The 26,805-nt window shown below is 45.4% G+C and overlaps 1 protein-coding gene across 1 annotated transcript in view; it reads left to right on the forward strand.

Annotated features, from left to right (window-relative positions):
* Positions 1–25,147, forward strand: part of MYBBP1A (MYB binding protein 1a) — a 55,690-nt gene extending 30,543 nt beyond the window's left edge. Inside the window, exons 24-27 of the mRNA XM_066333171.1 lie at positions 11,578–11,691; positions 22,786–22,887; positions 23,954–24,078; positions 24,514–25,147. Coding sequence (XP_066189268.1) covers positions 11,578–11,691; positions 22,786–22,887; positions 23,954–24,078; positions 24,514–25,027 — 855 coding nt within the window. The 3' untranslated portion in view covers positions 25,028–25,147. The remainder of the gene's footprint in view (positions 1–11,577; positions 11,692–22,785; positions 22,888–23,953; positions 24,079–24,513) is intronic.
* Positions 25,148–26,805: the final 1,658 nt, after the last annotated feature.

Genomic DNA, 26,805 nt, shown 5'->3' on the forward strand with positions numbered 1-26,805 from the left:
ATTCTGGACTGAGGGCTTTGCTGTGCAGAGACAACTGGCTTGGGAAGTCTTGGGAGGAGCAGTGAGGGTGAGGCAACTCGGGGACAGTTTTGGTCTTGGTCTTACCATGGTGTGTGAGTAACTTGAGGTGTCAGTGGAGCCTTTTGGTGTTCCGTACTACAATATATAAATAATAAGTAAAGTTAAATAGAAATCGACAAAATTAAAGCTTTGGGGATGAGCTGGTTTGGGGATTTTTTTCAAGAGGAAAGCCAGAGTTGAGAGAAAGGAGAATGTCCCAGATGATTTCCTGACAGGTTTCTTGGTCATGTTTCTTTGAGCCTCAGATACTGGGATGTCCTGCAAGAGTCTTTGCTTTGATTTCTTAACAAAAGAACATTTCTTGCTCTGATGTTTAGAGTGAGAAACTTGTAAAAGCAAAGTAGAAATGCTCCAAAATAACCAGGGTCATATAAAGAAACCAAATTGGTTTAGATTATTTTTTAAAATTGTGGCTATATCCTTAATGGGGGAGAGAAGAAGGAAAATGGGTGTATTTTCAGATTATTATCTTTAATGTGGGAGAGGAAGGCTTGGTTGCATTGCAGAGAGTCCATTCCTGTTCTTTTCTCCTCTGGTCTCAGTTGTACCATGGTATCAGTATTCCTCACCAGTGTTTCACTCCTATGACTGGACATTACAGGAAGAGCAAAAAGCCATCAGAGCTCATGGATGCTAATCTGTGTTCTGCTGCTGATTTATCTTGTGTTCTTATGGCTCACTTAATAATGACATCTTTTCATTTCCCAGGAATTTAGAGTAATAATATATTGACTTTTTTTTAGTGCAAAATGTTAGGATTGATTGGCCTTTCTGATATGGTAAGTGGTTACCCCAGGGAGAAATGAATCTCTGTGTTGACCAAAGCAGCAGTCCAGTGTATGGATTGCTGTGTCCCAAGGGTCTGCCTGCTGACCTCTGCTGAAAGAAGAGTGCAAGGTTTTCCCCAGCCCTGAATACTCACCAGTTGTTGTATGCCAATGAAACACTCAGAGCTGGTATCTCATCCCATCAGCCAGGCCTGGCCCTGGGCTCCTGTGTGTTATTTTATATGATTGTTGTTCTGACTGCACAGATGTCCTGCAGACCTTTATCTGAGGCAGAAAACCTGCCAGTGCACCCCAGTATTTAACATGCAGGTATGCTATGAAAAACTGCACTGTCACATCTCTCTGTGTGTATTGACTCCTGTCTACTCTCTTTAAAAGATAACCACTTCTTATTTGTATGACTGTGTCTTGTTAGACTGTGCTGACCGTAGGAGGAAGCTTTAATTTTTCTTTTAAATTATTTTTTTTGCCTCCCCCAGCTGCCAGCAGAACAGTGCTGAAGGAGGCAGCTGTACCTGTGCACACTTGTACTGGGCACAGATGTCCTGCTGCAGTGAGCAGACTCTCTCCCAAGTTGGCCCCTCTGGTTAGTCAAGTGCAAGTTGAGGCTTTCCTCTGGCAGGAACACCCTCCAGAGCACTATTTGTAGGAAAACCAAGCATCAAAAAAGTCCATTCCTTGGCAGCAGTGAAGATGATGTGATTTGCAGAGTCCCTGGTTAAACAATTAATGATGGTTTAAGGCATGAAGAGCCCTGTGTGTGAGTGAATTCTGTATACATGGTCTGCAGGCTGTATAAATGATCTGCCAGGACTGCTAGTCCTGGGATTTCTGCTGTCTCAAGTACATTTAAAACCCATCTGTTGTGGCTGGGTCAGTGAAATCAATGAGAATCTTTACCTGTAGGGTCTAGGCTGACACAACTCCTGTAGGTACAGCAGCATTATCTAAAGGTGGTTTGTGTGGAGTGTAGCTCAATCTACATTTGCAGGCAGATGGAGCAGCAGTGGTTAAAATGCTTGTCATGCTATAGCCATTTTCAGGTTGTGGGGGAGGAGGAGGATGTGCCAGTAACTAATGGCATAAACTTTCTGTTGTCTGGCAAGTCCTCAGTCACAGCAGAATGAAGTGAGCACCTCGTCTGATCAATCAACTGCTGCTCTTCAGAGCCCTGGGAGTAGCAGTGGAATCATGACAGGTTGCTTAACTTCTCCTTGCTGCCAGAGCAGGATATCTGAGCCATAGGTGAAGGGTAATAAAAATAGGCAGGAGAGGGGAGTTAGCAGGAGGGGTAGGAAGATGGAGATTCCTTTGCAGCCAGTTTTGTCTCTGCTGCCAGGGAGTTTTGTTCTTTTCCAGAAGAAAGGTAGCAAAACCTGAAACCCAAAAGTAGAGTACCCAAAGTAGGGACCAAGGTCTGATCTAGCTCCACATCCTGTGGTTTTCCTCTACTTGGAGGCGCTTTTGCCATCCCTGAGACTTGGTCTTGAGCCTTTCTCATGGAGATGAGGGATCCAGTTCACCTGCCACTTCACCAGGTGATTGCTTTTCCATTTTTTCCATTGCTGAGAAAGTGACTGGCAAGTTGAACTGCAATGGAATTACTGTATGGATGTATTTTCAAACAGTCCCAGGAGGACACATAACCCCTTTTTGTTTGCCAGTTGCTGTTGTGCAACCAGCTAGAGGGAGAGGTTTAGGTATAAAAGTTAAATCCACAGAGTTCATTCATCATTTTTGTGCTCAAGAAGGCCTAAACAGATCATCTACACGATGGTGGTGATCAAATGAGCAAAACATGTCTTTGTATGGCAGTTATTTTCAAAGTGCTAATTATATGTAGGCTGTTGTGAGTCGTTTAAAGGTTCCTGCCACATCTGTGGAAATCTGCATTTTTAGGAAGGAAGAACAGGTAAAAATGTCTAAAGCTGGGCTGCAGTTCAGGTTGGCTTGTTCTAAACCACTGAAGATTGCAAGAGCTGGATGATGTAGGATGTTTGGTGGGAGTACACTGAAACTGCCTTTCTTGTCCAAGGTTGTAAAATGTGATTTAGGTGTCACTTAAATGCTTTACATGTTGTAATTAACCAGCCTTGCAAAATTTTTCTCATCCATTTGTCTCAGGAACTTAATTTAAGCTGTAGAACATAATTTGTTTTCCTCACTTTTTAGCACAGAGAATTTTATTCCTGAGCTCGTAAATCTCTTTTTTTTTTTTTTTTTGGCAAGCCGTCCTGAGGGAGGAACCTGCTTTCTGGCCCAGAGCATGATGTTTGGAGCACTGTGAAGGTGTGGGAGAAGGGGATGGTGGATGATGGCTGGGGGTTTCTGCTAAGTTTTCACTTCTGCATTTTTCTACAATGTCTGTTTCTGGAGGCAGAAGGACAGACCTGTCGTTTGACTGCTGACCTTAGAGAGCAATATCACACCCTTGTCAGGGGGAATGCATTGAAAAAGCCATTTCATTAGTCTGAGGACACTGGATTGTAGCAGGAATTACTGAATTTGGCTCCAAAGCCAGGAGATCATACAGGAGATGTTTTCTTGGTGTTTGTGTGAAGTGTGAGCTCTCTCTGACTTTGCTTTCAGGCACCAGGAGTGTGTCTAGTGACTGACAATGTCCTTGTGCCAGGCAGGACAGAGCAGCCAGGAACAGGGTGCAGGGAAGCCTCTTCTCAGCTCCCTTAATCAGAGGGATAACAGGGTAATTTTGGGGTGAAAGTTGATGTCTAACACAAGAAATACTTGTTATTGCTCAAGTGTCCTTGCATGGGCAGTTCTTCCAGCCACATTTTCCTAACAGTCATCCCAGAAGCTGTGAGCACTTCCCAGACTGAAACCTTTTAGACAGCTGAATGATAGTCTTGGCTCTACTATTTGTGTGTGCCTTGTTTCAGTGGTGGTGAGGAGGGAACATTAGCTTTTGTTACCAAAAATAGTTTTCTTAAGCCACTATTCTTAAACCACTATTTCTTAATAGTTTTCAAGGGCTTTGTCTTATCCTCTCTCCCTGCTGGCTTTGAAATATGTATGAATCATGTCTGTGTGCATATGCTGTGTGTGAGATAGTGCACTTAAAACTCGGGGATTGAGGAAAATTGATTTGGGAAATGTTTCTTAAACACCTCTGGCTTTCACTTTTTCTGTCTAAAGCATTTGAATAAGCTTTAAGTCAATGTTTGTCATTTTTAGGTAAAGCCTTATTTAAGTAAATAATTGGTGTTTGATGCTTGTTCAGTGAAAGGCACAGGTTAAGCATAATTGAAGCATAATTTCTTGTCTGTCCTTACATTTGGGAAGAATCCTGTTCTGTCCCTCTTCTTGTCTTCCCCCAAGGAGGCCATGGAGCTGCTCCCAGGGCTGAATCCCCTCTGCTCTGGAGCCAGGCTGGGAGAGCTGGGGGTGTTCACCTGGAGAGGAGAAGGCTCCAGGGAGAGCTCAGAGCCCCTTCAGGGCCTAAAGGGGCTCCAGGAGGGGGACTAGGGACAAGGGATGGAGGGACAGGACACAGGGAATGGCTTCCCAGTGCCAGAGGGCAGGGCAGGGTGGCATATTGGGAAGAAATTCTTCTGTGTGAGGGTGGTGAGGCACTGGCACAGGGTGCCCAGAGCTGCTGGCAACACTTCTGGAAGTGCTCAAGGTCAGATTGGATGGGGCTTGGAGCAGCCTGGGACAGTGGAAGCCCACGGCAGGGGTGGAACAGGATGGGCTTTAGGGTGTCCCATCCAGACCAAACCAGTCCATGATTGTATGGTATATACAGCATACAGGGTATATACAGCCATTGCCTCTGAACAGCCTGCTGGGAATCTGCTGTGTGGAACAGACCCATTGGTGTGGGTCTTCTCCGATCCCTCTCATAATTTGTCCTTTTGAATAACCTTCTGGGCTGAGTTTCTAACTTGGATTCAGCTGACACACCACTACCAAACAGACTCGTAGCTCCTGGGCTCGGAAATACTCAAATGGGTGAATCAAACATGGTTGAGAAATAAGAGACCCTGAAACTCAAGACTGCTCTGTTCGAGCCTTTGTCTCCATTCCACATCCAATGTGAATGTAAAATTAAAATAGTTCGACTGTATGAGCAGAAATGGGGTAGATTAGCACTTTTTTCATGGCTTTGGATGCTCTTTGTTTTCTCTTTAAAAAAGCTTTAAGAGTAACTGGAAGAGGCTTTTGCTGTGGTGCTCTGCATCTCCTGCTCTGTAGTAATAAATGACAGATTGTTCTCCTGTAACCAGTACTGCTGTAAGGTGGAGCTTTTGGATTTTGGAGTGGATTGGTTGGTTTATTTTAAACATGCAATAAATTACAGATAGCTGAGGAATTAATTTCATAGTTTAATTATTTATTAAAATTCAGTGAAAACTTATTTCGAATTCCCTATATTCTTGGCCTCTGTTCTTTTACCCAGCTTTCCTGGTAGAATTTGTCACAAGTGCAGCATGTGATTCATGAGATTGCAGTCTCAAAGGGCTGGGGAGGAGAGAATTGCTAGAAGTGCCATTATTTTCTGCCATATCCCTGTTGCTGTAGAATAGTCTTAATGCTGAGCATTACACACGGAGAGCTGCTGTTTTATGCTGTGTGCTGGCACGGAGTCAGATATGCTGGCAGGGCAGGCTCTGTGCCAGAAGGGAGACATCAGTGCTCTGAAATACCAGTGGCCTTTGTGGTATGATACCAGCTGTATATTTTTGTCTCTGGGCTTCTAAGAGCAGTGGGATGTTGATACTACTAAAACTCCTGATGCTTCTTCACTTCTTAAAGTGTATTGGAGTTGCACAAACCTGTAATTTTTCAAGTAAAATGGTTTATATATACATGTATATATATAACATAAAGGGGATAAGATGCTCTTGCCACACTAGTGACATGTTTCATGTTGATAAACTTTGTTCATGTTGCAAAAAACAACAGGCAAAAAGATGAAGAAAATCCATCTTCATATCTTTGGTTGGCATTTAAACTCCTCGCTGCTTCTTCTACAAACTGTAAGGAGGTGTGATAAGCTCAAATACTGTCCTGGGTCAGATTTAATGTGAGTTTTTGTCCTGCCATGTGCTTGTGGCAAGCCAGGCAAACTTGGTGCCTCTTTCCTGAAAGCTGGAACTGGCTGTCAGGGAATTTGGCAGGGTTACTCAGCTGTAGCCTGCAAACTGCTTTGGGATCACCCAGCAGAGCAGCTGTGTGAAAACTCACAGTTGGGGTTTGGTGTGTCACACTGCAGGCACATCTTAAGGCTCCTGCTCCTCTCTTGGTGGCAGTGGTGGCTGCTGCTTTCAGTGTCTTTTCTCAGGACTGTGCCTGGGTGGCAGTCTTTTTTCACTTGTTTGCAAAGCCACCTCCAGCCAGTATCCTAAAACACTTGGGACTGAAAAGTGTTTATTTTTGCATCAGAAACAAGTGTCCTTCTATTAACAGAATGCTTTTCTTTGGAAAAACAACTCTGAATTTAGGTCATGCCTTCATCTCTTCAGGATTGCAAACAGAATCTCTACAGTCTTGCAAAGGCTTGTTTTGTTCTTTTTCTCTTTCACAACTGCAGTGATTGAGAGCACCTCCATCTGTTCCCCTCCATCCAGCTCACCTGGCTGGTGACTGGGGAGAGCAACTTCTGACCTACCTGTGCTAGATACCTGCTGTCAATAGGAAAACAGTGGCTGGACTGGTGGGGGTTTAATCCATTACCACATTTAATGGTTAGGCCAGATGTCTTGGCCTTCCCTATACAGGGTAAAGTTGGGTTGTATGCAAACTCCACTCACGCTCCTTTTCAGTGTCTGACACAACATTCTGCACAGAATGGTATTTTGTGCAATTGTTGTAGATAAGAGAGAAATGAACAAAGCCACAGAAAATCTTAGGGTCAGCACTGCCCTTAGTTATTGCTTGTTCTCTGCTCCCACATGGACTGATAATGAGCCTTTCTGCCTTATTTAGTACTGTGCTTGATAAATACATGTGGGAGTGTGTATGTGTATCTACTGTGCCTGCTTGAAAAGACTTCCCTTGTATTTCTTTTTTTTTTTTTTTAACTATTTTTAGTATTTTACGTTCTTTTTAAAAACTGACATTAAGGAGAAAATTATGGCAACTGGGTGGCTTTTAATGCACAGGATGCACTGCAGCATACAGCTCCCTTTAGAAAAAGCTCTAATCTGGCTGTCAGCTGCTTGTAACTATTCTGACACATTCTCATTTCAGAGACTGTGTATATGGGGGGGTGACAACCCTCTTTTCTCAACTGGACAGGAGTTTGGTAGCTGGGACTCTTGAGTCTTCTGCTATTTTTGTCCATTTGGGAAGTGTTGATAATACTTGGCTCTCTCGTGGGGCTGTCAGGAGCACAGCAGGCTTGATTTGGCACTGAGAAAATGCAGAGAATCTTCTATGATATTCTTGGGGACAGTATTGTTCCGCCAGCCTCCAAAATTGCCAAATGCTTGTAAGACCTTTCAAAATACCAGTGTTGCTAGGGAGGGCAGGAGGGAGAGAGACAACTGGGTTGTCAAGTGCTTGAGCTCCAGGTCTGTGCTGGATTTAATGGAAGTACTCTCCAAACTTCAGATTGCTGCTGGTCTGTAATTTGATGGTTAAACATGCAGCTGGTCATGTATAAAAGACACAGCATAAATATATTAAGGGTAAATGATGAGCTGTGAGAAATTACAAGGGTTGAAAGTATTGATGCAAAAGATTTGAACTGGCTGGGGTGGTTTGGCTCCTCCTAAGGTGCTCTGTGTGTGGTTTTATATTTCAAAAGTTTCAGTGAAATCACAGAACTGAACATGGGTAAATCTTGTAACTGTTCTTCATTTCTGAAAAGATCTTTTTGGATTACTGGTACTGCCACTACTGCTTGGTGGTGCTCCAGTGACATGTTTCCAGAAGTGGCTGGGATGGGAAGATCCTCATTCCCAGGAGATGGCTTCAAAAATTCCCTGAGCAGTCTCATTTTCTTTTTTAGGCTATTCTCATTAAAAACATTGAGTGCATTCCCAAAAAGTGGATGTGTTGAGATGGGCAAGAACGTGGCTTATGGTGTCTCTGACTAGCCCTCTAAAGCAGATGTGGGGTGATGAACATTCACTCCCATGTGCATGAACATCACACCTCTAACACATCTGCTTTCAGCTGCATTGTGTCCATGTACTGGAGAAGATAAAACAAGGAAAATGAAATGCAACAGCAGAGCTGTTTCTCTGCCACCTCAAGGAAATGGCTCCTGAAGGCCTGACTGACTTTGGGTCTCTCTTATGCAAAGTGCTCATATACTCTTATTCCACTCCCCCCTTTTATGAGGTGATAAAGCAAGGCTTTTTTTGCCTGGTGAAGCTCCTGAAGGTCATGAAAGTACTTGTTCTTTGAGTGTTCAAAATCCTTTTTGCAAGTCCTGCCAGGGACTACTCTACAGGGATCTATTCCATGCCCTCCCTGGCAGTGGTTTAATGTTTCCCAGCCCTGACAGATGAATTGTGGCTGAAAAGCCATTGCTGAAGACTGTTGCTTTCCAAGGGGATGTGGCAGCTTTGTGGTCCTGGTTGCTAGATTGTTTTCTTTGGGTGCATTTGCCTGTTTAGCAATCTTCTGATGACATCAGGATCCTTCTGCATGTGCTTATGGATGCTGTGAATGATGTGTGATGGTTGCACCACCTTCTGAAGAAAGCTTGGTGCCCTCCTGGTTTGGCTTGAATTTGCTGAGGTGAGATGGCATCAGCAGGAGGATTGAGAAGGGTTTCTTACGGGGTTTACCCTTGGAGAAGGATTGAAGAACTTGATTTTAGTTTTGGTTCTGCCCCTGATGTTTTTGGCTGAGTCCACTGATGTCAGTCCCTCTCCCTGTGGTTTAATTTTTGGTGTTGAAGTGTTCAGTTTGCTGTGAAAGAATAGGCTGTACAAGGGCTGTATATTAATAACAGCTCTAGGAACAGAGAAGTCATTAATTCTGGGATAAATATGATAACCTTAAACTATAGCATAGCATGGTGTTGATACCCTGTAGTTATTAGTGTCATGTTTACTCTCTAATTGAGATGTTCTTAAACCAAATTTTATTTCAACCAACAAATAAATATTTCATTTTTGTTGTTTCAAATGAGAAAAGTTGTTTGTGCTTAGTACTAAATTATCATTGGTTTAAAAAACAATCAGGAAAAAGAATAATGTTGAATAGAGCAATAGCAGTGTTTTAATTATGTGAAACTCAAAACGTATTTTCACTTTGCTGGAATCTAATACACAGGCTGGAGGCGTGAAGGCTCTGAGTGTGACAGAATTACTAAAGAGGGCTAGCACCAGCCAGGATCCTCAGATGACTGGGTGTTCTGGCCTCCTCATTTATGTCACACAGAAGGGAATGCTCAGTGGTTTGGATTTTTTTTCCCTTTATTCTAAAACACTTCTCAAGCTTAGTGCTTACCGAGGAGTAAGTTCCATTCAGGGACTGTCAGTGCACTGTGAGGGTCTCAGGTCTCCAGAGCTCCCATTCCACTGGGTGGCTTTGATTTCCTCCCAGTTCTTTTCCTCATTAACTTGCAGTGCTCCTACCTACTGCTAACTGGAGCAGTTCCTGAGCTGGCCCTTGGCACTGGTGCCTCTGGAATTAACCTGTAGTCCTGGGATATCCCAGGACACCTTAACATGACCCTTCTCTCTGCTTCACACCCACTTGCAGTATAAATGTGTTTGTAACTGTCAGAGAGGAGCTGGTGCCCTGAGGTTTGTGACCCTGCCTGGGCCTTTCAGAATGAATTACAGTCGTTCATCCGCTCTGAGGGTCACGTTCTCTTTGTAATTGCACTGAAATGACTTCCCACTACATTTGGTAGACACATGCAGACATACCATAATTTGTTCTGTGAGACACAGCCTCCCCATAATTACAAGGAATATGTAAACCTGCCTGCCTTGAAGATGGCATTAGGGTGTTCTCTCTCATTGAATGAGCATAAATCCTCTGACGTGGTCTCATTGGTTCCCTGCTGCATTTTCACTTTCCAGTAAAGAACAGAATTTCTGTGTGTAATGAAAGCTCTTTCTCTTTGGATAATTCTCTTTGCTGGCCATACTGGTGCAAACTGGAGGTAAGGTTACAAGGATGTGTGACATTCTCTGTTGTGAAACAGATACAAGTGCTGGTGTTCTCCAGGGAGCAGTCTGTGTCCCAGTATCCCCTCTGTCCCAGAAGCCTGGAATGTGTTGTATGGGAAACACAGACCTCCTTGAGCTTGTGATGTGTTCTGTTTGACTGCCCTCAACTCTGGCTGGTTCTGCTGTACTCAGGAGTTACAGGGATTTCTTCCCTTTGCTCACTTTGAATTACTCAGTAAATAACTCCCTAGAAATGACCCAACAGAAGTTTTTAGCCTCCTGCTCCATGTTTTTCAGGTTGTTTCTGTTGGACCCAAGGGGTCCCTGGAGGCCAGGTTGGGTATCACCAGGTTGTTTTTATCCTTGAGGTCTCAGACTTTTAATCTCAACGATGTCTTTCATAAGGAGCTTTACAAACTTTGCTCATTTGTTTTCTGTGATATGTGGCTGAAGAACAGCAGCCATTGCATTCTTTGGATGAGATTAGCTCTTGTAAATCCTTCTGATTTTTGATGTTTGTAGCTGCATTCAAGTCTGGTCTGCGTGATGGCAGCTAGAAGCAGCATTGTTTTCTTTATATGTGTAGAATTTACTCACTAACTCCATGCTGCTACAAAAAATTCCCCCTTAAATCCTCTAAGCTATTTGTACTAATCCTCATTACTGTATATTGTGCATTTCTCTATTTTGGCTTTGACTAATGCTGCATTTTTTCTTGTACCTAAGAAAACCTTAAAATAGGAATTCTGGAATAGAAAAGGATATCTAAGAAGATTGCAGATTACTGTTGGTTTTGTAGTGGCCATTCTTTTCATTGCTGTGTTAATGTAGAGGCTTAATGAGCAAGTTTGGCTGCAGGGCAAGACTGAGTGCTCTGAACAGCAGCTCCCATCTAGTATTCCTTTGAAATGAATCATTTGCTGTCCTGCCAGCTTTTATTTATTATTATTTGTGCCTATTGCATTGGTCAGGGCAGTAAGGATGCAGTCATTTGAAGGTGCTGCCTGAAAACCTGGGGAGACTGACAGTGATGCCCCTGGAGCAACTGCTAAAGCGTATTTTGGATATTCGTGCCTAAATCTAGAACTGTAGTCATCCCTCCACTCCCCTTTGACCTTCTCTTTTATATATGTGCATTCAACCAAAGCCACCCCCCTGTCTCCTGAGGGGTGACTCTGTAACAAGCTAGAGAATGTTTTCAAACAGAGCCTTTTGCTGAAGGAGGACAGGTTTAGGTTGGATATTGGGAAGAAATTCTTCCCTGTGAGGGTGAGAAGCCCTGGCACGAGTTGCCCAGGGAAGCTGTGGCTGCCCCATCCCTGGAAGTGTCCAAGGCCAGGCTGGATGGGGCTTGGAGCGACCAGGGATAGTGGAAGGTGTCCTTGTCCCTGTTCTGTCTAGTCCCTGGCAGAGGGTTAGAATGAGATAATCTTCAGGGTCCCTTCCAACCCAAATCAGTCTGTGATGCACTTGTTTGGTGAGGATATGCAGCCTTTGTAAGCTGGCTCCCCTAGAGGTGGTGTGTGTAGCTGTTTATTTTAGCAGAGTATTTATATTGCTAACAGCTTCTCTGGAGAGTCTCATGTTCTTCTCTCCCCTTTCTCTTTCAGGCCATGGCCTGTATGCTTCTCCACAAAGTTCTGCTGCTTCATGAACTGAAGCTCTTCGTTACAGAGGAGGAGTGGGAGCAATTGATCACCAGAAGCATCAGGCAAGTGACAGAGGTAAGAAGCTCCAACAGGTTCTAAGTACAAATGACCCCTGCTTGGTCTCAGAGCTGCACTCTGGGACTGTGCTCAGCCTCAGTGATCTTAGAGACCTTGTACCTGGTGGCACCAGCTCTGGGCTGTGCCTTCCAGGCTGGCAGAATTCATACAACACCACTGGGATGTTCCTGCTGCAGCTTAGTGAGGCTTCGTGTAGATCTAGAGACAGAGCTTGAATTTTAGGGAATACACTCATACAGATCAATTTAAGATGTTTTAAAAACCAGAAAAATAAAAAGAACGGAACAGTATTGTGAACTTTAATTTCAGGACATGTCATGCAAGTTCTGTATTGGAATGAACTTCAGGGCCACAAAAGTAGAGCTGAGGTGCACTGGACTTTTGACTCCTGGTGCATTGCAGGCCTTCTGGGCCACACTCCCTTGCTAATACTGTTCATCAGGGAAACCTTAAAATATATTGGAAAACAATCTGTATAGAAGAAACCCTGACAGAAATTGCAGGGCTCCTGAGTCAGTGGCAAGTGCAAATTGTACCTGAGGACAGTGTTTGGGTGCTGCTGTTACATGGGAGATGATCTGTGGGACAGGAGGTTGAAGAAGCAAATGCCATTCATTTTATTCTTGTGGATTGATGTGGGGGGAACCAAGCAGACAAATTAATGTTGTGATGTGGTGACTAAATTTGATGACATGGGAGATTCCAGTCTTGGAGTTTCTACGTAACTGTAATAATGACCTCTTTCTAAGGGTAGCTTTCATTACTTACTCATGCTGGTAATTTACTCATGGTAATTTAGGCTTTTCTATAACTTGCTGTATTGAAGCAGAACAATTAGATCTGTTTCTTTCTGTCAAAGAGGGTCAAAAATCTAAGCAAGTTTAAAACAGGGAATTTAAAGACGTTATTGATAATTCTGGACCCTCAGTTTCATGAAATACTTTTCATTTAAAGATTACATCAGGAGTCTAATGGGTGGATTTAGGTATTATTTTGTTTCTCAGCTACATAAAACATGCCACTCCTCCCAACCTGGTCATTTCCGTGTTTCACTCTAGCAGCTGAATACAGAACTCAGTGATTCACTAGGAAACCACAAACATTTACAATGCCTTTATGCTGTTCTTGTCAGGGGGAGTTTAGCAACTTGCAGCCCATCCAAGATTATAATGAGCTTTGCTATTAAAGTTTCCTCAGTGCCTCTCATGTCTGTGGTCATGTGTGTTTAAAGAAAAATTCCTGAGAAATACTGTCAGTTTGTTTGGGTTGTCCAAGGTTTACCCTGTGGGCAGGAGGTCTCCCATACTGTTAAGTGGCAGTGGCATATAGCTGTTGGTTCTCTTTTTGGCCTGTAAAAGTCCATAACATTTTTACAAACTGCTGTTGGTGTTCATACATGTGAGGGTTTTGTCTTCCTTCCTCCTGTTTCCCCCAGGTACTTGACCCAGCTGGTGTGGTTCTGTGGAGCAGCTGCACATTAAATATTGCTGTAGTGAGAAGGGATCAAGGACTTAAATTCTACATAAAGTTTTTGATTCATAGCCAAAGGCTGGCACTTGTGCTGAAAGACTTTCTGAAGCTGCAAAAGGAATCCTGTGTCTTTTTTGGTGGTGCAGAAATGCTCACTTCTCTGAGTAAGAGCTGTAAAAATGTGTAGTGGCTCTATGGTGTAGTAAAACAATATTCACAGTGTCACTGATCTCTTTTAAAGGTGGTGAAAAATCTCTTGTAGGAGAAGTCAGAGGCTGGGAACTGAGAAAATTTAGAATCTGTAGAAAGTAGGTATTTGGCAGAGACTATTCCACCACTAAAGTAACTTGCTGAAGAGTTTATTAGCCCTGAATCTCCAGGTGGAAGTTGTGTACTTGGCTGACAGAGAAGCTGCAGGTTAGGCAGAAGTTCCAGGCCTGGTGTTGAAGTTCTGGGGTGGGTTTGTTTGGGAAGAGCTTGGACTAAACAACAGCCCTTTCTGTCACTGCTGTCCTCACGTGCTCCTGCTTGGCTGGAGGACTGGGATGATGTTTGCAGAACTCTGAGTTTCTCCTGCAGCTCAGTCTCATCCCTTTTCTTCTGAGACTTGTTTCCATGGGCCATTCTAGATCAGCTGTGATTTTAGAGGTGAGGATGTAAGTGAGTAGATGCTGGCAGATGTGGGTGCTTACCTATGAGAACCTGGACTGAAAGCTGTGGGATGCTGTAGAAAATTATATTTATTGCCCTGCATCTGCTTGAAATATATTTGTCATTGGCCATTCCTGCCACTGTCCCTCACAAAACCAAGTGTTTTGTACCTTTCCTTGACCTAGGGACAGGTTTGCAACTCTTTAATGTGCTCTTGTAATTCAAGTGGTGCTGTTGCCACAAGGAGACTGTCACCTGAAGGCTTTGCCACACTCTGTGTCCTGGGTCGCTTCTGCAGCTAGGAGGCTGTAGCTCCCCAGCTGCAGGATTGCCCTGGCAGGCTTAAGGCTGTCAGAGAGGACAAGATATTATCTCCTGGTGTCTGCCTGCTTATCCTGTCTTGCCTCAGGGATTGTACTGCATACCTGCTGAGATCCCTTGGTGAGGAGCATCCTCACCAGGGAAATCTGGGATGGGTTAGGCAGTGATAGGAGCTGGAACTGGGGAAAAAGCAATGTGAGACAAGTGCAGTCTTGGATATCACTGAATTATGCAGGCAAAGCTAAGAGGCAGATGAGGGAGAATCAACAGCCAGGAACATTAAGTGAAGAGACAGATTCCTGAAATAGCAGCTCTAGCTGCTGCAAGGCAATGGCTCTTGTGCTTATATAAGCTAACTTGACCTTATCTGTTCCCAAATTGTTTAAGCATGCTTATAAAACATACACCATGGCGATGAGGGATCCAGGTTTGCCCTCTCCTTGCTGTCAGTGAGGCAAGTGTCAATGTCCCATCAGGTGCTTTGGAGTTCACTTTGTGTGAGAGCCCTGCTCGCTGTTGGTGCTCTTGGCTTGTGCTGATGGGTCACCTGGGCACAAAGTGTCATCCACAGCCCTGCACTGCAAAGGTGAGGAGGCAGAAAAACAGCTCTGGCACAGTTTTGCCCCCCCAAATCCTATATAGTTACTTTACACAAAGCAGAATCTTGCTACAAGATTGTTCAAGTCTGTTCTAACTGGGGATCTGGGTGATATAGTTGTGTTCATGGTATAAAAAATAAAGTTGCTTCATGTTGTAAGTGACAGAGCTCACCTGGGATGCTGGAACATTTAACAGAAACATCTTCCTCTTGGAGAGCTTTGTTCTTTATCAGTTGGTCTCAAAGTGCTTTACTAAGGAAGTTCAAAGCAGTGAGTTGTTGATGTAATGAAGAAAGTATTTTGCAGAAACACAAGACATAATGGATTCATTTGCCAAAGCTGTTGATCCTGTTTTACAGGTGACACTCCTTGGCTGGGAGCTGAGCCAAGAATCAAACTTGGGTCTCCTGAGACATCTCAGAGACCCTTTTTGTGCATGGACAATCTGCCCATCTCTTGGCTTCAGCCCAGCCCTGTGTGTTGGTCAGTCATCTCTGTGCCATGGTCATCTCTGCTGACTGTGGGGAGCTGCCCCAAATAACACAGTGCAGTAGTTACAGAGCCTGAGGGGTCCAGTTCCCCATTCCATACAGGAAACTGTCACCCTGTTTTGGTGAGAGATCTCTGGGTTTGCTGCTGTGGCCCACACACTCTTTTTTGCTCTATCCAGCATCTCTCAATTTGCTCTTTCAGCTCTCCTGCTTGTCATTGTAGGCACGTTTTGGTGTTTGCATCCATTATTAGATATATTTATGTTTTCTTTTTATATGTTATAAAATTGCCATCTTAGGTTTGGAGAGATCTTGAACTTGTACCAATTTTTCAGAGCTGGAAGTTCCAGGTTCTGAACACATCATTTCATTACCCCTTTTTGTCATCCCTTTCCTAGGGATCAGCTTGCCCTCCTGAACTGAGCTGTTTTGTGTGTAACTCCCAAATTAGGCTGAAACTCCCAGTTGTGATACAAAAGTCAAAGGGAATGAGAATAGTCCAGAAAATACATATTTTGATGGCTTTGAGCTTCAAAACAGAACAGCGCTCAGAAAACTGTTGTTAAAACTGCTTTTTCTGGCTTGAACACAGTGGTTTCCTGAGGGTTTCTTTTGTCTTTCTTCTGCAGTAAGTACATCATAAGACGAGACTTTACTACTGATTTTCCCTTTGCTTGTTTTATCAGTGTCATAAGGACCGGACAGAGCAGTGTTGCAGTTGGCTGTTTGAAACCCAAACAGGATCAAGGCATCCTGTAAAAGTGCCAACAGAATCTAGCAGCTTGGTTCAGGGCAAGCCCAAAGCGCTCCTGGTCACCAGTTCTGGAGGTGATTATTTCAGATGATTACAGACAATCCCAGTGGGATGCATTTGATGCCTGCATACATTCTTAGGCTTGGACTGGGCAGGCATGAATGCAGACAGATAGGGAATTACATGGCCTGGGAAGGATGGCAGAGATAACCCAAGACCTCTTCTCCATATCCTGTGGGAGTTACTGTGTGCTCCCTGAAGACCACTGTTGTACAGCATTCCAGAGTTTTGTTAATTTGGTGGTGTTCAGTGAGGGATTTAAAATAACTATCTGGAGCTATTGAGAATGTGTAGAGGAGAGAGGAATATACTATCTGACCTTTCAGTGTGGACATGCCCTTAATTTCTGAAGGGCATCACATTTGATAATCAGTGTCTTAATTTGTAGTGAGATAAATTATTAAAGTGACTTCATCAAATCTCTAAAAAAGCCATCCTTCAATTTTTTTCCTTGAAGATTGCCTGAACCTTTATCTGTCCATCTTTATAAATTCTTAATTCATTGCCCTTTCTCAGCCTCTTAGTTTGTAAAATGAGGCCAGTAGTGATTGAACTGATATCTTTGACGTGCTTTCAGAATACTGGATGTCTCTGTGGAGACTTCCTTTTCCTCTGTTCCCTCAGCTGTCCTGTATGGTTTTTCCCTGCTGCATTTTCATATGGCCTTTGGGGAGAAAAAAAATCAAGCTCATTAAACTTGGGAAAGTGTTGACATTTTCTGTGAGGATGGCTTCTGGATTTTTTGTCTCCTCCCTCTAATAACTGCCAAAATAAACATCACCAAAAAAGTCTTTATTTACACCCTTCAGTGGGTCTGGCTTAGTCCCCTGCCTTCCCTTCTTCTCAGTCAGGGGCAAGGAGAAACTTCGTGGTTCCCACCCTTTGGGAGCATTTCTTGATGACTTGTTTGTGTTAGAAATGCAAGGAAGTAAGTTTTGAACATTTACACTTTCAGTCTTCAGAAACTTAGAGAAAATGGATGGAGGAGGGACACTCAGTGCTTCTTTCCTGCTTGAAGTGCTGCTCAGGGCATCCTGCTGTGCTGGTCAGGTGAGGGGAGTGACAGCCTCTCCCTGTGTGTACCTGGTGTTGGAAGTGGATGTGGCTCTGTGGGTAGATGAAACCTGGAGTTAAGAGATCTATGGCTCTTCCCTCCTCTCTTCTTTGTCTTCCCTGGTTTAGCCCTGAGTTCTGGTTTGGGATCCGTTGTGCAGTGAATGTTATCATGAAAGGAAGCGTTTGGGGCTTACTTGTCTGGGTTTGGGAAGCTCAGAGCTGATTCCTGGCTCTGCCACTTGTGTGGCATCATGTTACTTGGCCTGTGTGAGACAGGAGGAATGAATCTGGCTTACCTCTTTCCTCTCAGGAGAAGCACAAGCAGAATAACAGGTGAGGGGATACTGAGCATACAGTGCTCTGGATGCTCACAAGGGGTAGAAACAGGAGCTGTGAGCATACAGAATACTGCAGGCTTTCACTTGGTTGTCACTTTCTTCTTGACCTCTGAATAACACAGGAAACCTCACCTGAATGGTGACATGGGACATCTTGTGCTTTGGCTCAGTACTGGACATGGCTTGTAGGACTCCAAGTGTGTTTGCTGGGCCCCTCTGGGTGTGATTCCACCACAAGGTCCTGAGCCACAGCACCAGCCAGATGCCAGGCTGTGCCATTGCTCTGGGATCCTGCATGTAGCACACAGCTGGGGCACAGCTGGGATCTGGCTGTTGTGGATCCTCGTTGTGGCTGGGGACATTGTGGGGTGGAACCTCTGCTGAACTCTGCTACTGCTAAAGACACTTTACCTGAGGAGCCCCGAGCTGTCCAGTGGTGTAAGGTCAGGGAGGGGTGTCTGTGGGAGGACTCGGTGCTGTGTCCATGAATCCACACATTCATCATCCAAACATCCACACCATCAGCTTCTGGTGCTGTGTGGGAGGAGGGGATGGATGGAGGTAGCACAGTGTACAGGGAGAGTGCAATCTGGCCAGGCTTCTCCAGCTCTCACTGATGGATCTGTCAGGCTGATCCCATGGAGGGGAAGGGCTCTTCGTTCCGAACAATGGACTAGGCTGGGAATGCATAAATATGGAATGGTATTCGAACTTGCAGCTGGGAACTGAGCTTGTCCCTGGTGTCAGAGCACTCTGTGGCACTTGGGCTGCTGCTGTGTCTTGTGAGTCTGGGCTGAGTGTTTCCCCCAGTGGTCCCTGTGCAAGGGGCAGAGGTGCAGGCAGGTGTGGATGTGGACACTTCCAGGAACATTGCATGGCTCCAAGTGACAGCATATTGCCATCTCCTTCAGGGAAGGTGGGCACTGGCTGGGATGCTGACTTTGGCTCTAGGGGCACATACAGCTTCTTCTGTGTGTGATGAGTTTCAGGGCAGTTTTGGACTTTGAAACTGAGCTGTGTGGTTATAACTACCTGGCAGCTCTCTGTCCTACCTGTGTGACTGAATTACTGCAGATATTCACCTCCTGTGCTCTGACTTGTTTTACACTTTGTGAAGATGGGGGAATGCTGTGAAGTGCAACGTGACATGGAATGAGGGCTGGATCCTGCAGTAGTTGGGATATATTGATGTGTGATACAGGAATGAATGATATAATAAAACCTACTGATTGTTAAGATGCTGGCAGTGTGCAGTTCTTGTAGAAATTTGAGAAGCAGAGAACTTTGGATCCAGGAGTGCTCCCCTCCAGAGACAGCCAGAGGCTTTTGGAAGCAGCCTGTCTGACATAACAAGACAAACCCATCTCTGCCAGCTGAATCCACATAGGGTGAGGCAGGAGCTGTGTAGGCTTGAGGTGAGATGGGAGCTCCAGCTGTGAAAATTGCCTCCATAGTTTTTCCTTTTGGAAAATGACCTGCCCAGATCTGCTGACAGCTCAGATGTACAGACATGATTAACCATCACAGGTATTGCTGAGCTGGAACTGTAACTGAGATATCCTGTGAAATGGGACTGGCTGAGCAGAGTTGAGAAAAGCAAAAAATGGGAGAAAAGCAACATAAATCAGCAAGTGACGCCAGTGTAGCTGTTGGATGTAAATCATGTGGTCTCTCTGCCTTTAGTATTGCATAATTGGGTTGTGTGACCCTTGGGCTGGTGATGCTTTCAGAGGCCAGGGAGAGAAGGAGTTGGCTACCTCTGGAACAGCACATGGCAGAGAATCACAGAATAGGTGGTTAGACAGGTTCTCCTGGGATTTCCTTTAACTCTCCACCACTGACCTGTAGCATAGCTGGAAGCAAATCCCTGCTTTGTGTCTTGCTATTGTAAAACACATCTTTACCAGCCTTGTGCAAGTGTTTGTGATCTGATCAGTGTTCAAAGCTCTCCCGAGGGTGCTCAGAGGACTGAAATACTACTGCTCTTCTTAAGGCCTGTTTGCCATGTGTTGCAGCTTGCCATCTGTTATATAATAGCTTTTGCTTTGATTTTATGATTGGATTATGTACATTCCCCAAATAAAATCAGGGTAGGCCTGTGAAATGATGGACCTCTGCAGCTGGGGTGGCAGAGCTGATTTCATCTCTTGGGGACCTGAGTGAGGGAGCAGAACCAGCATGCAGACAATGGTTGGTACCCTGTGTAGCAGGAAGTTTTATCATCACTTGAGATTAAGTTACTTAAATTCTTGGGAAAGCTGCTTTTGACTTCTGGACCCAGTTCCCATTGAAGAGGCTTTGGATTTCATTCCCTGGGATCCATTTCCTCAGGCTTGCCAGCAGTCCCAGCCCAAAGTCAGCTTCTTTTACATAACCAGAGTGAGCATGTTTGTGTTGGTGTCTCATGCTGACACCAATAACACAAATCCCATGGAAGCAAATGCTCCATTCTATGTACTCCCTGCTATTGGGAGCAGGAGAATGAAGCAATGCCTAATCACAGATAGCATCTCACGGAATGCTAAATGGGAAGTGAGTGCTCTGAGTGGTGAGATCAAGATAATAAGGGACTCTGGCCTGAGCAGGAATTGGGCTCAAGTCTTTAGGGAGGCTTGGCTGTCTCAGCCTACTACATACAGAGGTGGTGGTTTTGTGCTTTAGTAGCAAAAATTTTACACCCTTTGTAGGAGAAGGGAAAGGGAGGAGGCATATGTTGAGAAACAGTAAAACTTTCTCTGAACCCAGCTTCCTTAAAGCAAATCCTTCTGCTTCTGGGCTAGAGAAAATTGTCCAGGCTGTAGGAATGAATTATCTGCTGCTTCTTTGCAGCTTCTTTGGCTTCTCCTCTCACCTTCCTTGTTCCTTTCTGGTCTTTGAAAGCTGTTTTAAAGTGATCCATTTCAGCAGGGAGCTCTTTGTTTGCAGAACATCTAAATTGTACCAGTTTGCCTCTGGCTATTTATACTGGTGGAAGTGCAGTTTCCAGATTCATGCAAAACACTGCTTTTAATATAGATGTTCAGTCACTAGACCAGTGATGTTTTCCATCTCCAGCTGGGCCAGCCACTCTTTTCTTTCCACAGGTCTGCAAGAATTTGGTTTGGTACCCCCAACTAGATGCACCTTCCCAGTTTCCCCAGCACCTGAAAACGTGTTTACTGCTGAAAATCAGCCCCTCAGGTGCTATTTCAGAGCTGCAGGACTTTTCTGTTGACTTCAGTAGGATTTATTTCAAACCTTTCTTTTAAAAGCATCAGGGCAGCAAGAACAGGCAGAGCCAAGCCAGCATGATTTAAATGCAGTTGTCTGCATCACTCATGTACAGTGAAGAGAAAATGCAATTTATTTTTAACACCTTTTTAATTCTAAAGCGTTTGTATATTGAAAAGATGAAATGACAGTTGACTTCACTTTGGCTCCATCTCCCAGCCCTGCCCTGATTCTTCTTGTCCCAAGGAGCTGACAATCCATGCTGATTTTCTCATCCTGTGAACGTGTGCACAGCTTAGCAAAATAAGGATCTCAACCTAATAGTCTCCCTGAAAGGTGATTTAACCACAAGGAAGACTGTTAGCCTGGCAATATTTTGTCCTTCAAATTACAAAGAAAATGTTTATGTAAATCAGCCTTTTTTGTTTATTATTATTTTATTGTTAGTGGTGAGCCTAATAAATTGAATGTGCCTGACCCACGGGGTGTTATATCCTACATGTGAAGATTTTTTTTTTCCCCCCCAATCACACCCCCAGTATTTGTCTCTCTTTTTACCTGGGAGACTTCAGAGCTGTGGAATTGTGTGACCTTGTAGGTTAATGACAGCTCTGGAATAGAGTTGCAGAGCATCTGTCTATATCAGGAGAGAGTAATTAGCAAGTTATTGATAGTCAGATGAAGTTGCAGCTTGAATTCCAGCCAGCAGAACAGCTTCCTAATACAGGGCTTGAGTGGACCATCCTGAGCAGGAAATAACTGTATCTTTATTATTTAAAAAAGATACTCCCAGGGTGTGGAGCCTGTACAGATAGTGAATAATTCTACTTGAAGGCTGCTGGTTTTGCAGACATGTTATCTTGTCTCCACACTTTCTATGCTGAAAGTGTTCCCTACACTCTTGCTGGGCATCATCATTTTTCTGTTGTGAGTGTCATTACAGAAAGAATTTGCTTTGGGGAATAGATTTCTTATATATCTCGGTGTCTGCAGGGATTTTTTATTTTATTTGCCAACTTTAAGGTGGTGTAGATGGAGAATAGTTTGCTGAGTCCTTAAATTGTTTCCAGTCTGATTGGAATACAGGATCAGTGTAGGGTACAGGTTTGGGGCAGGGACTTCTGAGCCTGAGGAACTGAGGATGCTGAGCATGGGGTGGGCTTTGCCCCTTGGCTGTGTTGAAATGTCCAGATTCCAAGGAAGGGAGGGCTTGGCCCCAGGTGCAGCCTTCTCTAGAGGAACAGGCTTTGGTGGGACATGCCGCTGTCTGTAGCACACTTGTCCCTGCAAAGCCTATTTCATATTATTAGTGATGTATTAGTGATTATTTCATATCAGTGTGATCTGTGTGGGGCTTGCTGTGGTGTGTCCACACAGAAATAGAGTGGGGAGGAAAAGGACTGTGTAAGCAGGGATGAAGGACCAGCTGCAGGCAGAGGATCAGTGCCCCTGAGCCACCTCTTTGATCCAGCTGCCTTTTTATGGCTATTTTCTGCCCTTTTTGTAAATAACTGGCTTTTATTTGACCTATCTTTGGCATGATTTTCCTCTTAAGCCAGACCTTTAAGTGTCTCAGAAACCCTGCAGCACATGGAGAGAACACAGGGGAGATTTTTTTCCCTCAGATATTTCAGTGAACTTCAACTTGACAAGCCCTGCCATAGGCTGGCACCTGGGATTTCCTGGGCATGAGTCTTAATGGATTTTTGCAGCAATGCTTTCTGTGTAAATCCCAGCTCCTGAAGCTGAGTAGCTGTGCTCCATCAGGGGTGTGTGTGTTGTCTGGCAGCTTCTTGGCCTTCCCAGGGTGTGTCAGGAATTATTGTACCTCTTTTTTCTCCAAGAAAGCATCTCCAGTTGTGCTTTAGCTTAGAAACTATAGACAGCAGCAAGGTTCTGCTTCTGTAATATTGCTGGCTCTTACTTTGTCCAGTTATTTCTTAATTAAACTGGGTATCAGAAGCTTTCACCAAGTGCATTCCTGAGCTTTTGCAGAGTTTGGTGGGGTTTGTGTTCCAGAATTACTTTGCTGACAGGTGAATCCTGCTGTTCATGGCTGGTTTTCGGCTTTCTCCTGTGAAGTGTGATTTGTTTTCCCCATCTAATGTGTGTTCTTCTCAATCTTCTCATTTAATTTGCAGTCTTTGAAAACGCTTGGAAAACCCCTCATGAAGGCTGAGAAAGAGAAACTTGCCAAGAGCTTGGAGCTGTTGAACTTTCTCCTTAAAACTGTGACAGAACAGGTGAGTGTGTGACCCAATATGTGACAAATGGCTGTTTTCTGAGTATCTTTTAAATGTCACACTTAGATTTTGCCATGTGATTGCTACATCCCACCTCATTTCCTACCAAAAGTACCTCCAGAGGGAATGCCTGGTTGGATCTGAGGGCAGAAGAGCCCTCCTGTCTGAAGGAGTGACCCATAGTCTTTATGAGCTGAAGTCCAGAAGAGAATTAGTGCAGTCTTCAGCAAACACTTGTGGCATCTGCTTTCTTAGCAGCAGAAATACAACCTGGGGTACAGCGAGGGTGGGTTTTATCCCAGGTGATTGCTCTTTCCTCTCCACTGAACTCCAGAGATCATGATTCCCAAAACCAGACTTAATAGCTTTAAGAGCAGAAGTAAAGCTTTGTTCTGGGGCTTTGTTTTCCCTAATAAAAAAACTACTTTTTTGAGAACGCAAATATTTTCTATGACAAAATACATCCCTAATGGGGTCTTATTTACTGGAGGAAAACAACACAAGCAGCAGGACTGCCAAAGCCCAAGTTTCCTACTGATAAGCCCAGAGCTCAGCCCACAGCCTATTTCTTTGTGAAGACCTAGTAGGAAAATGGGTGGAGAAGAGAGATTATTCCAAGGCTCTTGTAGGAGCTGAATAGCCTTTGAGACACCTCTTTCTGCCTGGTTTGACTGAGATTATGCAGTGGGTTATAGAAGATCTTTAGAAACCAGACTGGACGTGCTGCTGCTTTTCTCCTGGATGGGAACACAGTCATGTGTCTTCTTTTCCCTGCTCCCAGCCATGGACAGGAAAGGAAAGGGGACTGAAGGACCCTCCCGTTGGTTTTATGCCAGCACAGTTCTGTTAGATCATGCCTCTCGTGGGTTCTGAAGCAAACCCAGTAGGTGATGGTGTGGTGTGACTGAGCAGTTTCTGCCCCACACTGAAGTGGTGCAGACAGACCCAAGGCAGCATCCTGGAGGAGCCGGGATGGGTCATTCCTGCCATGGCCTCCCCCTAAGGATGGCCAGTGCCCATTGCTGTGAGTGCCCCTCTGCACACTGCCTGTGCCTGCCTCTTGCAGAAGCTGAATGTGAAGCTGACAGAGGTGGAGAAGGTGCTGCTCCCTCTGACCCAGCTGGAGGACATTGGGAATTCACCTCGGCTCGACTCTCTCTACTGGAACGTCCTGCGCTGGCTGAACTACAAGTGAGTGTGCCTGGGGGCTGCCTGCCCTGCCTGGGGACACTCATGGGGGAGGTGGGAAGAGAAAGGAAGTCAAGGCAGCAAGTTTAGGGTGGAGTTTAATGGAGCTCCTTGGTTGGTGGGCTTGAGAGACTCACTAATGCTTGTTTGGAATAATACCGGGGCTCATTGTTCTGTGTGCTAACATCTTGGGATTTGTCCTTGGTGGGAAGGGGCTGCAGCACATCACTGACATGTCTGGTGCCTGATCATCTGAAAAATTCACTGAGGGGCCACAGGCAGGCATTAGCCCACCTCCATGGGTAATCCTCATCCTCATCCTGTGCTTCCTGCACCTTTCTGGTGCTTCTGCCTGTTCGTGAACTGCCTGTCACATGGATCACACTGTTCCCTGGCTGTGAATGAAGTTGCTGTTGGTTTTTGGCATTTTCTCTGCAGGAAGCCCAAGAAAGAGAAGTCAGCCCCTAAACCCACACAGGGAGAGGAGCTGCTCAAGAAGAAGAAGAAGAAAGGCTTCCTGCCAGAGACCAAGAAACGCAAGAATCGCAAGAAAAGCATCCAGGAGAACGGGGTGGCACCAGGGGAGGATGGAGAGCCAGCAGAGGAGCAGCCCCAGGGAACAGAAACCCCCAAGCAGAAGAAAGGCCTCGTGCCTGGGGGCAGCAAAAAGCATCCAAACAGGGGGGGCAAGGAGAATGGGGTGGCAAAGGTGGATGGTGGGGAGCTCCCCATTGCTAATGGAGGAGATGCTGTGGCTGACAAGAAGAAGAAGAAAAAGAGGAAAAACAGAAAAAGAAAAGGTGCTGCAGGCAGTGAAGCTGAGCAGGTTCCACCTGCAAAGAAAACCAAGGGCAGTGTTGTCCAGGAGACCCAGCAGAAGGTGACCCAGCAGAAACAAGACAAAGCTAAGAAAAAAAGAAAAGAGAAACGTGCTCCAGTGCAGCAGGAGTAAACTGCATGGACTCAGCCAGGCCTGGCATGCCTAGCATGCTCAGTAGACTGTTGAAATACCTTTAATACCTATATTTTTTATGCTCTCTGTGACTTTTAAATAAACCTTCCATGATGCTGAGCTCTAAAGCTGTGGGTCTGGCTTGTGCGGAGGGTTCAGCCTGGAGCACAGAGAGCTTCAGGAGGTCACATACCCTGCAGGCTCTGGGAGATGCCCACTCTCTCTTCTGTGGCAGTGCCAGAGAATCCTGTCTCCATCATTTCCCAAGGCAGAAGTGAGAGTCTGGTTTGGATTCCTTGGGGAGTTGGGGTGGGTGTGCTGGCACTGCTGAGTTAGTGGTCCACCCCCTGTGGGAGATTCAGAAGTGACTCCTGAAGGCTCATCCCTGTCCTGCCCAGGCCCAGCAGTGCTCACAGCTTTTCCAGTGTGGGAGATGCAGCCTCTCAAATGCCTGGGGTTAAATGGGTGTGCACAGGCAAACTCTGGGGTCAGTTATTTCCAGTCTGACCACTCTGGTATATTGTCTGTTAAGTACCATGATCTGGTTTTTCTTGCCTTTTTGCTGCTGGGTGCAGAAAGGGGTCATGGTCCCTGTGGTAGTGCAGGGACATCAATAAATCAGTGAAACAATTGAAATGCTTGACTGATTGGCCACTGTCCCAGGCTGGCAGCCTGTGTGCAGCCATGCAGGGCACCTGGAACAGCAAGCCTGCAGCAAACAGTCTGGGAAGGTGACTGCCTGGAATTGCATCTGCTCTTTTATCCCCAGGCTCCTGAATGCTGGAATGCCATCATCCCTTTGCAGAGTGCCAGGACCAAGTCCCCCAATGTGCTGGGTACCTGGTTCTTGTTGAGAGCTGAGGCAGGAAGTGTTTGAGATGCCACTCATGCTGTAGTTGCCACTGAAGCCTCCCCTGCTCCTGCATGCCAGAACACGGCTCTTGGTGCCTGGCCCTGACTCCTCTGCAGCATCTGAGGGAGCAGTGCTGGCTTAATGCTTGGACCTGGTGATATTGAAGATCTTTTCCAACCTTAATGATTCTGTGATTCTCTGAAGGCCTCACTGCTCTCCTCCCTGCTGCAGAGGAGTTTGGTGCTGGCTCCTGGCAGAAGCTGTTGCTGGCAGAGGGGAGGGCTGTGCCTGTTGTGCCTTCAGCTCTCATCCTGCAGCTGGGTCTGTGCCACCAGGCAGAGATCAGGGCACTGGAAATGTCATACTGCTGTTGGAGGGGATGAGAGACGAGCTGCAAAGGGCTCTGCTTGCCCGTGGCCATTTATCTGCCTTTGCAATGATTCTCTGCTCAAATGGCACAGAGCTCCTGTGAGAGCAGCTGGCAGCAGCACAGACACACCCCACTGCAGGCCCCATGTCAACCCCACTGCAGATCCTGTGTCAACCCCACTGCAGATCCTGTGTCAATCCCACTGCAGATCCTGTGTCAATCCCACTGCAGATCCTGTGTCAATCCCACTGCAGATCCTGTGTCAACCTCACTGCAGATCCTGTGTCCATCCCACTGCAGATCCTGTGTCCATCCCACTGCAGATCCTGTGTCAACCCCACTGCAGATCCCCTGTCAACCCCACTGCAGATCCTGTGTCAACCCCACTGCAGATCCCATGTGAACCCCACTGCAGGCCCCTGGTCAATCACATTGCAGACCTGCAGCTCCCACTTTCTCTGTCCCAGCAGTGATCCCACAACTGAGCTGCACACCCAAGGTGTGTGCTGGCTGCTGTGAGCAGCAGGTGATTGCTGCAGTTTCTGTGCCCACAGC

Source organism: Sylvia atricapilla, chromosome 20 (assembly GCF_009819655.1).
Source record: "Sylvia atricapilla isolate bSylAtr1 chromosome 20, bSylAtr1.pri, whole genome shotgun sequence".
Taxonomy (NCBI): domain Eukaryota; kingdom Metazoa; phylum Chordata; class Aves; order Passeriformes; family Sylviidae; genus Sylvia; species Sylvia atricapilla.